The 13241-nt window shown below is 36.8% G+C and overlaps 2 protein-coding genes across 2 annotated transcripts; both read left to right on the top strand.

Annotated features, from left to right (window-relative positions):
* The first annotated feature begins 157 nt into the window (after positions 1–157).
* Positions 158–1657, top strand: LOC109238583 (zinc finger BED domain-containing protein RICESLEEPER 2-like). The gene is made up of 3 exons (XM_019405068.1): positions 158–407; positions 526–1482; positions 1569–1657. The coding sequence occupies exons 1-3, from the start codon at positions 158–160 to the stop codon at positions 1655–1657; spliced, it is 1296 nt and encodes a 431-aa protein (XP_019260613.1).
* Positions 1658–2560: 903 nt separating this feature from the next.
* On the top strand, positions 2561–4215 carry LOC109238590 (mitogen-activated protein kinase kinase kinase NPK1-like). Its single transcript, XM_019405073.1, has one exon. It carries the CDS (start codon positions 2865–2867, stop codon positions 3954–3956), a length of 1092 nt encoding a protein of 363 aa, XP_019260618.1. The 5' UTR covers positions 2561–2864; the 3' UTR covers positions 3957–4215.
* Positions 4216–13241: the final 9026 nt, after the last annotated feature.

Raw genomic sequence — 13241 nt, 5'->3', positions numbered from 1 at the left:
ATGTTTAAAGATAGGTTTCTAGAAATACAATCAAGAATGACATATAAAAATCTTTGACAATTTGAAATACAAAACTTCTATGTTGTTGGAGAAAGTCACGAGTAGAATTGCAATAACAACTGATATGTGGACTTCCAATAGTAACAAAAAAGGGTTCATGGCTATTACTGGTCATTTCATTGATGATTCATGGAGGCTTCAAAGTCATATTTTGAGATTTGCTTATGTCCCTGCTCCACATGATAAAGATGCTTTGTGTGGTGCTTTGGTTAATTGTTTGTTTGATTGGAATCTTGAACGAAAACTATCGACTATCACAGTTGATAATTGTAGCACAAACAATGCTATGATTAAAACTTTATTAGATGAGAAACTTAATAAAAAAAGATTTGTTGTTGAGTGGTCGAGTATTTCATGTGCGTTGTGCTGCACATATTGTAAACTTGATTGTGCAAGAAGGGTTAAAAGTGATAGGAGATAGTATTAGCAAAGTACGTGATAGTGTCTTGTATTGGATTGGATCAGCTGGCAGAATTGAGAGGTTTGAAGAAGCTGCACATTTGGTTCACTGTTCTTGTTATAAGAAGTTGGAGTATGATTGTCCTACTCGGTGGAACTCAACATATTTAATGTTGAGAACAGCTATAGAATACAAAGAGGTGTTTAACAAGTTGAGTCTAACTGACACAAATTATAAGTCGTATCCAACTGAAGAGCAATGGAGTAATGCAGAAGATGTTTCTGATAAGCTCAAACTTTTTTATCATATCACTGAACAGTTTTCAGGAACTCAATATCCAACTTCTAGTCAATACTTTACAAAAGTTTGTGAAATTAAGCTAGAATTGGAAGCTTGGGTGAAAGAGCTTAATCCTTTGATCAGCGATATGGCATCTGTGATGTTGTTGAAATTTAAAAAATATTGGGATGATGTGCATATTTTGATGGGAGTAGCTGCAATCTTTGATCCACGGTACAAGATGAGGTTGGTAGAGTTCTTTCTTACACTAATTTATGGTGAAGAAGCTTCAACTAAAATTCAAGAAGTTCGATCCAATTGTTATGATCTCTTTCAAGATTATAAGAGTAAATTATCTGCTCCACATGATTCATTAGCATCTAGTTCTAGTGAAGTCTCTAGTTTTACTCAGGGTGATCGGCTTTCGAGCTTTGATAGATTTGTAGCTTCAACTGGAGGTACCGTGGAGAAAAGATCAGAGTTGGATATGTACTTAGAAGAAGACCTACTACCTCGAACCCCTTCATTTGACAATTTGAGTTGGTGGAAGACAAATGGATTGAAATTTCCTACATTGCAAAAAATGGCTCGTGATCTCTTAGCCATTCCCGTGTCTACTGTTGCTTCAGAATCAGCATTTAGCACTAGTGGGGGGTTGATTAGCCCGCATCGGAGTAGACTCCATTCCACTACTTTGGAAGCTTTAATGTGTGCTCGCACGTGGTTATGGAACGACTTAAATGGTAAGTAATTTTCTCATTATTGTCTTTAGGTATTCAATTGTTTAATTACTATATTGATACATTGAACTATGCATTTTTCCTTTTAGGTATGACTTCAGTGGTTGATCAAGTTTCATGTCCAACATTGCTTGATGAGGAGGACGAGCCAGATTCAAGTGGTTTATCGCAACTATGAGACCCTTGACATGCTTACATTCCTTTTGTTCCTCTCAAATTTGGATTGCCACATAGCTACTGTTTAATATTGACTATTTTTGTGGTGTAATTAGTGGTGTCGAGCTTGTATTGTGCAACTATGAGACCCTTGACATGCTTACATTCCTTGTATTGTTTTTGTTGGATTATTAGGTTGAGTCCATCTCTCTTTTATATGTTCTGTGAAACTTTTGGAATTAGTTTGGTAATTTCACCACATATGCTCATATGAAAGTTTGTGATGCACTTTTATGTCTGAGGTATAGTACATTAGCAGTATATCTCAAAATGTTACTATGCGAGCCATGAGATTCTTATCTAAATGTGTAATTTCAGTATGCTCTTGCCTGCAATAAATGTCATATTATAGTCCAAGTTGAATGATGGGAAATTTAATTTGCCTGCATAGGATAATTCAGAAAAAGTTCTACTGTGATCAAAAGAAAGAACTAGACATGAAGAGTCTTCAGGAAGGATGAATGAATATTATTTTTGCTTTTACTACTAAAATGCAGAATATCAACTAATGTATGCAAATACATATACTTGGATCTCGGACACTTGGGATATGCGCTAGTATATAGATCAGAAATAACTACCCATTACCCAAAGAAAGAAGATGGAATCACACGTAGTTGCTTTAACCCCATGTAGTTACACTAATGTCAATATGCAAAAGTTGATTGACCTCTCATAACGTATTGAGCTAAATCTTTTTCACAAGTGTTCTTGCGCTAATAGGGACACTTCTCTATAATAGGGAAAAAAGCATTAATGCATAAACATAATATTACAAATTTGAAAAAAAAAAAAATACAAGAAAGCCTAAACGGGGCAGGGCGGGGAGGGGCGGGGCGGGGCGGGGCAGGGGCAGGACAAAATTTGAAAAAATGCTAAATAGGGCAGGGCAGGGCGGGTCAAAATATTAGCAGGTCAAAGGCTTGCCCCGCCCTGCCCATGTCTATATTGCTACTAGTATGAACATTAATTTCATTCGGTAAAGCCATCAAATACGAAACTTGAAAAGAAAAAGGAAAAAACAATCCCACACTCTATATGTAGAAGTCAGCTGCGTGAAACAGAGCTCATTGTGAGTTGCGCTTTTGCTTGCTCTTTTCTTCCTTTCTCTAACAGAAACCCAAAAATTACCAAGTTTCAGCTAAAAAAAACATCCATTAAACACAGCCATGAATTGGATTCGAGGTGAATCAGTAGGTCGTGGAAGCTTCGGCAAAGTCAATTTAGCAATACCCAGATGCCAAAGCTCTCTGTTTTGTCCATCAATGGTGGTTAAGTCTTCTTCTGCTTCCTGTTCAGCTACTCTGAGGAACGAGAAGCTAATCTTGGATGAACTTAAAGGTTGTCCACAAATAATCAATTGCCTTGGGGACAGCTATAGCTACGAAAATGGCGAAAAGTTGTACAATGTCTTATTGGAGTATGCCTCTGGGGGTGATTTGTCGGATAAGCTCAAGAATTCCGGTGATAATAGATTGCCGGAATTTGAAGTCAAAAAATACACCAAGGCCTTGCTGAAAGGGCTACACTATATCCACAAGAGTGGTTATGTTCACTGCGATATTAAGCTTCAGAACGTTCTTTTAGGTGAAGATGGTCAAGTCAAAATTGCTGATTTTGGACTGGCAAAGAGAACGAAATCCAGAAAAGATGATAAATTGCGATGTGAGTTGAGGGGCACTCCATTATACATGTCACCGGAAATGGTAACTGGTGGCGAACAGGAGAGTCCCGCCGATATCTGGGCACTTGGATGTGTTCTGGTGGAAATGGCAACAGGTAATCCAGCGTGGAGATGCTCAGATATGACCAGGTTATTGATGACAATTGGAGTTGGTGATCAATTGCCCGAAATTCCTGAGAAATTGTCTGAAGAAGGAAAAGATTTTCTAAAGAAGTGCTTTGTGAAGGACCCGAGGAAGAGATGGACGGCTGAGATGCTCCTAAACCATCCTTTTGTAGCTGGTCAAAATTATGATGATGACACTGTTGCATTGAAGGACCAAACATGCGAGAGTGTCTCTCCTTCGACGTCTCCCAGGTGCCCATTTGATTTCCCAGATTGGGTATCTGATGGCTCTGCTGAATCCTCAGCAGCATGTTCAATTACATCTCTGCCCTCGCCGGCAATCAAAGAATTGCTGAATTTAAACGACGGGACATGGTCCACAGCGCCGGCTGAGAGGTTGAGAGTATTAGTTGGTGAACGCAGACCTGAATCTGAGTGGTCTACAGCTGATGGCTGGGTCAGTGTTAGGTGATGTCAATCATTTATTTTGGGTGATAGATGAACCTGAGATAGATTCAGATTTCTGAAGATTTTATGCTAGCTGCTTCGATTCTTTTATTTCTTTCACTTCAGTGATTAGGCTAGGCCAATTATTTCGATTCTTTTTGTACAGTGAAGACAGATACATCGTACATACAAATGATGAAATTAGGACATTCCTTATTTTCTAATATGATTACAATTGTTTGGGACTAAACCAAAAATTGTAAATCATTGGTTAAATTAATTAATTTTGTGCAATGAGGGGTTAAACCCAGTTAATGGTAATAACCTTAGATCTATAATCGGTGGTCATAAATAATAAAAGGACAATATTGAGAGGTGGTTAAATATGGTGTGCATTCAATGTCTCAACTCTCAAGATGATTAATGATGATGGAATATCGAGCAATAAATAGTACTAAATAGCATTAAAGTAAATAAGGAGAAGAATTCACCCAATTTTGAATGAGGTGGATGATTCCTCTTTCTCACAAAGATGAATGATAGATAAATACTAGAATACTAGGACCCTTCTCGGATCAGATGGAAAAGTGTAGAATAATAGACCATCAAATTTCTTTAGAAAGGTAACTTTTGTATTTTATCTAGGGAGAGTCTACTTTTAAAGAGTGTTCTTATTAGAGAATATTACACACCTTTCACCCTATCTCTCTATCTATTTATATGGCCTAATCAATCTTAAAAGTACAATTATAGAAAAGATCCTATTACGAAACTAGTCGTTACTGTTGCTCCTGATATTTGACCTCAGCCATCATTGGCTGCCCGGATATGGAAATTATGTACTAGTCGACCTCGACCAAATTACTTTTCGTAATACCTTTTCATGTTAAATTTCCTTGAGGCAGATTTTAACCCATACAGTTAGTCCCTCCGCTTATTGAGGTCGACTCTGGACGACCTTGATGAGCGGACTTTGTTAATAGCGATTGAGAAATTTAGGCGAGTAGGTTGAATAGTAACATTTCAAACGCGATGGCTACGTGGCACTTTGCGATTCGTCTCTTATGGTCGCGTCGATTTAGAGTGACGTCACGACACCATGCGTCATGATTACGCGTTTTTCCGATGTATTGCATCGTTTCTCGTGCCTCTGCCGTCTCGATACCTGCGTTGGGCACTGACGGTTTGTTTCCTCGATACTAATTCTTGGGTTCTTATAAATAGAGATATGAGATCCTTTGCCTTATTCTTTGCACTCTCAAGTACTGAATCCTTGTGTTTCTTTCTCCCTTCTTTGTTAAGAGTTCCTACTCTCATTACCCTTACTCTCATATCCCCATCTTCACTTTTGGTGACTTTACTATTCATACCTCCTTTGTGCTTGCATCTTCTTCATATATAAACAAATAAAGAAGGTTAATACATCTTCTAATTTTGGGGGGGCATCTTACCCGGCTCCCCTGGCAGTGAGCATGCCTCCCTATGACGATGGAGTTGCCATTGTTGGAGATAAGGGTGGCATGTGGGCCGGTTAGGACCGGGCCCGGCCCAGGACCGCAAGCCCATATGGGCGGTGGGCCTAAACGGTCCTAACCGGATAGGACCGGGGATGTGGGCTGGGGTAGTGGGCCGGTCCGTTAGGCGAGGCACGCGAGACCGGTACCGTTTTAATAGTGGGCCTAAACGGTCCTAACCGGATAGGACCGGCTGGGTAGTGGGCCGGTTCAACCGGTCCTAAACAGGCCAACGGCTCCAAATTTTAAAAAAATCTGCCCGTTAGGGCATTTAAGAAGTAGCCATTTGGGCTGCCAAAATAGCCATTTAACCCCCCAACTTTGTTTAAACCCCAAACTTTTTATAATTACACTTTTTCTCTATTTTCAACTGTAAATACCCCCTCACTCTTTCGTTTTTCTCACCCAATCATCAATCTCTCTCTACTTTCTTCTATAATTGGTTACTTTATTGTTGCAATTTGTGAAAAATTGTGAAGTTGGTAAATTGAAGTCTTCAACGATAATTAATTTTTAACAAGTTGTTCGTCAATTGGGTAAACTCGTTCCAACTCTTAAGTTTTGATATATATTATAGTTTTGTTTGTTATATTTACTTTGTATTGTTTGATTAAATAAGATGGATTTTTCGTTAAAAAAGATGTTTAGTAAAAATAAGGGAAAATCCAAGAGTGGTGAATCTAGTGGTCAATCTATTCCTCCTCCAATTCTCCGGGCTCCCCTACCTAAACCCCATACCCGTCCTCCACCCGCTCCTATTCTTGCTAGTGATAATACTTTATTATAGTTTACTGATAGTCAATATTTACATAATGGTGGAGGTGGTGAACAATTAAACCATGAATATATGAATGCTCTTTATGGCAATCCAACTATAAATGAAAATGATGATGAAGAAATAGATTTTGATAAAACGCAACTGGATGACGATACACCCACTAGTCATGTTGTTGAACTTAACCCAACTAATAATAATCCAAATGATGCTCCGTCTGACCCTCCTGTTACTACCCCTACTTTTTCTAGTCAACCTTCTAAACGGAGCGAAACATCTCTTGTTTGGCCATTTTTTACTCAACTAAGAGAAAAAAATAGGGCTAAGTTTAAAACTTGTGGAAAAGAGTTAGCTTTTAAATATGTTGGAGGTCGCGGGAGGGGGGAGGGGGGATGGGAAGTTTGAGGAGACACATATTGCTACACCTTCAAGATAAAGTTAAATATCTTCGTATGAAAGCTTTGGCCGAGGGGACAAGTGTACCTAGTCAGGCTGACCTTAGTACCAGGTCAAATCAATTTCAACCGGGAATTAACATTGTTACTGGTGGTATTTTAAATTATGATCCAAGAAAAGATCGGGAAGAATTGGCAAAAATGGTTACCGTTATGTGCTTACCCTATAGTTTTCCTTCTAACCCTCACTTTGTGCATTATATTAGAAAAGTTTTTAATCCTACTTATAAAGGATGGCCTCTCACAACCGTAAAGAGCGATATTTATAAATATAAACATGAATATGGATAATATTTGCGCTATTTATTTACTCATATAAATTATCGTGTTGCTATTACTACTGATATTGGTAGAAGTGGTAATGACTGTGATTATCTTACTGTTACCAGTCATTGGATTGATGAGGATTGGATAATGCGAAAGTGCATTATTGCTTATAGAATAATTAATTCACGTCACACAGGACATTTTATTTCTAGCACGATTACGGATATTTGTAGATATTTTTGGATTAGTGATAAAATAATGTCAATTTCAATGGATAATGCTACTAGTAACACTAATGTTGTAGCCTTGCTTACCACTACACTAAATCTTGCATTTAGTAACATTTTTCATGTTAGATGTATTTGTCATATTTACCATTTAATTGTGGGTGATGTACCGCGCTATACATATTCATTTTTTCTGAAACGAAATAGCTTTTTTCAAGTCGGTCAGCTTTTCAGACCGACAAGACAACACACAAAAGTAGTATTGTACCGCGCTATACATATTCACTTTTTCTGAATTGAAACAGCTTTTTTGCAGTCGGTCATCTTTTCAGACCGACAAGACAACACACAAAACGTAGTATTGTACCGCGCTATACATATTCACTTTTTCTGAAACGAAACATCTTTTTTGCAGTCGGTCAGCTTTTTTGCAGTAGGCCCACACATATATATATACACATATAAGCCATGTATATAGTATATAGTGTGTGTGTGTGTATATATATATATATATATATATATATATATATATATATATATATATATATATATATATATATATATATATATATAAGGTATATAATTTACAATAAATTGCCTTAGGTAAAAAAAATTAAAAAAATAATCTTGGCCCATTTAGGCCCGTTTGGGCCTGGGCCCAGCCCACATAGCCCGGGACCATTACTACACGGTCCCGATCCCGGTCTGGTTACACCCAAAAGCCCATGAAGCTCGGGTCCGTTTAAGCCCGGCCCAGGAAGCCCGGGTCCGTTTGAGCCCGGCCCACGAAGCCCGTTTGGGACCGGGCCCGGACCGGATGCCAGCCTTATTCCGGATCATGAACAAACATCATGCACAAGTTTCAGTCAATAGAATGAACCTATCCAAGGTCCTGGAACACCGCCCAGAGTCTTATAACACCAAAGTACACTCTAAATCAAACTTAGCAAATTTCAAAATCTTCAAAATGCAAGCTTTCGTTAATAAGCATTGAATTGCTCTCGGACCATCCGATACTCAACTCGAACATAAGGTCAAGTCTGAACCTTACGAACCTACAGAGACATTCAAATCTCGATCTGAGATCATTTACTCAAAAGTCAAACCTTGGTTAACTCTTCCAACTTAAAGCTTCTGAATAGAGAGTTATTCTTCCAAATAAACTCTGAACTGCTCGTAAATCAAAACCGACTACACGCGCAAGTCATAATACATTAAGTGAAACTACTCAANTTCGGAACGAAGAAATTTTGGACTTGCTGAATCACAACCAGAGGTAGACGAAGCTTACAAAGAAATGCTAGCTGAACTTGCAGAGGATGCAGCTTCGCCCGGAAGCGGTGATGAATAAACTTCTTTTCCGCCACCACCAACGGAAATTCCTCCGAACCTTGAAGGATTTATGAAATTTGTAAGAGATACCATGTAAATGAATATGTAACTTGTATTTTGGCACATCTTGATTAGTTTATTTTTCTTCTCAATGGTGATATTAGCACCTTGTTGTGCTCATTCCATGGGGGGGGGGGGGGGGGTAGGGGGAGGAAGACTAAGAAAGATATTGCCATATTTTGTTAATGCTATAATAAAGTAACGCATTGCTTTGAATATCTCTTTACAATATCTTTTTTATTTAAATTTGAATTAAAAAATTTAGGTCACTTCTATAATATAATTTTACAAGGAATTGCCTTAGATAAAAAAAGTTTAAAAAAAAATAAAAAGTAACCGTTGGGCCCACTTACCTACATAGGCCCACATAGGCCCGAGACCGGCCCACTTAGACCGGGACCATTAGTTCGGTCCCGGTCCCGGTCCCGGGCTGGTTCTTACAAAAAGCCCACGAAGCCCAGGACCACTTAGGACCGGGCCACAAATTCCGGGCCCACTTAGGACCGACCCGCCAAGCCCATTTAGGACCGGGCCCGACCCATATTACGGCCCTAGATGCAGAAGACGAAAGCTTCCCTACTATGGAGGAAATAATTCCTCGCAATGAGAAGGTCAGGTCGGACTTCTCAAAGTGGCCCGAGGACGACCCTAAGGCCGTAGAATCTGAGATGGATGCGGCTGCCCTTGCTGGATTCAGAGCTAAATTCAAAATTCTGGCCCACATCGATCTGGTCCCGGCTGGTCGTGATGTAGTGCAGATCCACCGCCCCGGATATTGTGCATTCTACGCATATCCATTCTATGTAGGCTATTCTTTTCTTCTTCCCTTGTTGGCGGGGGAATTCTGCCGCTACTACGGCGTCTGCCCGACCCAACTTTCTCCTTACATCTACAAACTCATCATCATGCTGACGAAGCATGCGGAATAGGCTGGCCGCAGAATCTATATTCGCCACTTGATGCATCTCTTTGCGCCTAGTTTCCATAGGGAGGTGGTGTTGCATCTTCGTCACCGTGGAAGTAAGAGTCTGGTAGTGAAGATGGACGATAAAGCAAATCATCGATTCTGTCTAAATTTCTTCTACATCAAGACTGAGGACGTAGTGACAAACTTCAATGCATTTCCTGAGGCGTGGAATTATGCTCGTAAATATCTTTGCTAAGTGCTTATTTTGCTTGTTTTGGCCGTAGCTTAATCATTCTGTTTTTTCTTCGTTCAAACGAGGCCGAGCCCCCTCTATTGGTCGTGGGTTCTATCCCCACAGACGGAGCAAAATTGTTTGACCAAAAATTGTAAACCCTTGGTTAAACAAATTAATTTTGTGCAATGAGGGGTTAAACCGAGTTAATGATAATAACCTCAGATTTATAATCGGTGGTCATAAATAATAAAAGGACAGTACTGAAAGGTGATTAAATATGGTGTGCATTCAATGTCTCGGGATGATTAATGATGATGGAATGTCGAGCAATAAATAGCATTAAATGGCATTAAAGTAAATAAGGAGAAGAATTCATCCAATTTTGAATAAGGTGGATGATTCCTCATTTTGACAAGGATGAATGATAGATAAATACTAGAATATTGGGACCCTGCTCGGATCTGATGGAAAAGTGTGGAATAATAACAATCGAATCTCTTTAGAAAGGTAAATGTGGTATTTTATCTAGAGAGAGTCTGCTTTTCAAAGAGTGTTCTTATCAGAGAATATTACGTGCCTTTCACCTTATCTCTCTATCTATTTATATGGCCTAATCAACCCTAAAAGTACAAGTACAGAGAATATTCAGTTCTCCTAAAAGATCCTGTTACAAAACTAGCCGTTACTGTTGCTCCCGATATTTGACCTCGGCCATCATTGGCTGCCCGGTAAAGTTAATTAAAGTATTTTGTTTTGTATACGGTCGAAATCAGGCACGCCCGATTTCCCAGGATCGAGGGAACGCCTTAGGTCCGAGTTCAAGTAAGCTCGAGTTCGAGGTGTACAAACTAGACTCGAGCTCGAGGACGAAATGCAATGCTCGAAGATAGGAGTGCGAGGAATACAAAAGTCAAGTATGCTCGACCCCGAAATTGTACCGTTATGGATTTGTAATAGAATGAGCTAGATTCCTGCCACGTCCCCAAGATCATGGCGGAAATCCCGAAATACGATTGTACGATTCCGTACTAGTCGGTTAGACAGCTGTATTAAGAATATTCTTTACTGTAAATAGAAATATACTTTATTTAGGTTTCCCCTATTATATAAAGGGAACCTAGTCATTTGTAACATCATCCATGATTGGCAAGAATATACTATCCTACTTTCCTCTCTTACTGTTCATCAGAATTGTCCTTTATATTTATTGTTCTTACTTTGTTGCTCTTAGCTCATCTAGAGGCCACTAAGCTCGAGGTCACCACTGCTGAGTAACATTGGTTTGATTCACTTATTTCTTTCATTTCTACTTCATATTTCTTGATTATTAATTGGTATTGAACTAAATCACATATCTTTAAAACCACAATCAAATTTAATTGTTACTCGTATTTTCGAGGTAAACATGTTTCTTTCTTATTCCTCCGCACAGAACAATGTCATTACCTTTTTAATCCAAATATTAGTAACTTCTCACAGTTCGTTGTACTTTGAACCTCATTATTCGTTTTGGAGGGGAATATTACTGAAGTAACTAAATGGAGAAAGACGAAGGAAGAATGTTTGCGCTTTGTAATTTGTAGGTTAAATAAAAGCTATACGAGAAGAATAAAATAGAGGATGCAACAGTAAAAAAAAAAAAAGAAGATAGAACTAAACTTTGGTTGGCCCTAATAGTAGGGGTGACAATGTATATTCGAAAACCGATTAAACCGACTGAACCGTACCGCACCGAATTGATTTTTAGGTTTTTTTTAAAAAAATCTTAGGTTTTTATATAAATCTATAACTGCACCGATAATTAGGGTAGGTTTTTTATTTTATAAAAATAAACCGAAAAAATACCGAACCGTATCGAATAAATTTTACATGTGGAAAATATATTTATATAGTAAGTTTAAACATATTAATGCATTAAAGCCTTGGAATTATAAAAATTGTTACAAATCAAAAAGTAATTAAACTCAAAATACTAATTCCCAAAACCCATTATGCTAATTCTACTTAAACTAAGTTATTTCAAGTATCTTAACAAGACACAAAAATATTCTAGCGGTTATGAGTAGCAAACTATAATATATTGAATATGTTTCCTTTCATATAATTTAGATTTATCTTTTTGAATATCTAATATTCTATAGACTTTATTCTTGAGTCCTCGCTTGGTTAATATCTTTCCACTCGTGTGATTTATATTTTGTTTGGCCTTGCTTGGTTTCTTTTAAGTTGTTGCAGAATAGTTGATGGATTTATACTCTAGCCATCTTTCATTTTTTTAATTCATCACCCTTTAAACAGTAAAAATGTCTAGAGAGTTTTGTTACGTCCTATAAAAGAACATATGTTATTGCATTCTACTTCTACTGGTGACTTTTACATAATATTTAAAAAAATACCGAAAATTAACCGAATCGTAATGATACCGAAGAGAAACCGACATGATTGGGACGGTTTCGAAAAGTCTAATTTTGGTTATACATAATAGAATAACCGAAAAATTGGTATAATACTAATTTTATAAAATAACCGGCCGAACCGAACCATTGACGCCCCTACCTAATGGTGAATATTTCTGGCTGAGATAGTGCAGGTTCAAGCTCCTTTAACTAAGGGAAAAAAGATCCCCTAATCAGCTATATTAAAAAACGAAAATATAAAAAAAATAACTACCCATTCAAATTGGGGAGTAGTTTATAATTGATATTTTAAAGTTATTTTAAAATGAAAAATAATAAAAAATTAAATTAGCTACAATAAAAAATGAAAATATTAATTAAAAAAACCTACCTATTCAAATTGGGGAATAGTTTCAATTTGGAGTTTTAAAATTATTTTAAAATAAAAAAATAAAATAAGCAAATAAAAAAATTGCCAATTCAAATCTATATCTATATATATAATAAAAGGAGAGGAAAAGGCATATTATTAAGACAAGTGGCATGATCACAAAAAGCCAAGTGGCATTGTTAAGATAAAATAAACTACCTTTTTAACTAAAAAACTTTTTTAATTTTGAATTAATTAGTTACTCTTTTTGAATTAATAAATATAAATATAAATATATTATAATTAGCTATATTAAAAAACGAAAATATAAAAAAATAACTACCCATTCAAATTGGGGAGTAGTTTATAATTGGTGTTTTAAAGTTATTTTAAAATGAAAAAAATGAAAAATAATAAAACATTAAAATTAGCTACAATAAAAAATCGAAAATATTAATTAAAAAAACCTACCTATTCAAATTGGGGAATAGTTTCAATTTGGAGTTTTAAAATTATTTTAAATAAAAAAATAAAATAAGCAAATAAAAAATTGCCAATTCAAATTGGGGTATGGTTTCAATTTGGATTTTTGAAATTATTTTAAAATAAAAAATGGAAATAAAAAAATAAAAAATGCCAATTTAAATTGAGGAGTAGTTCCTTTATAATATAGTCGTCTCTCTATATATATATGTATATCTAAAATAACTACCCATTCAAATTGGGGAGTAGTTTATAGTTGGTGTTTTAAAGTTATTTTAAAATTAAAAAA

Source organism: Nicotiana attenuata, unplaced genomic scaffold (assembly GCF_001879085.1).
Source record: "Nicotiana attenuata strain UT unplaced genomic scaffold, NIATTr2, whole genome shotgun sequence".
NCBI lineage: Eukaryota > Viridiplantae > Streptophyta > Magnoliopsida > Solanales > Solanaceae > Nicotiana > Nicotiana attenuata.
This window is presented reverse-complemented; position numbering and strand designations above follow the sequence as displayed.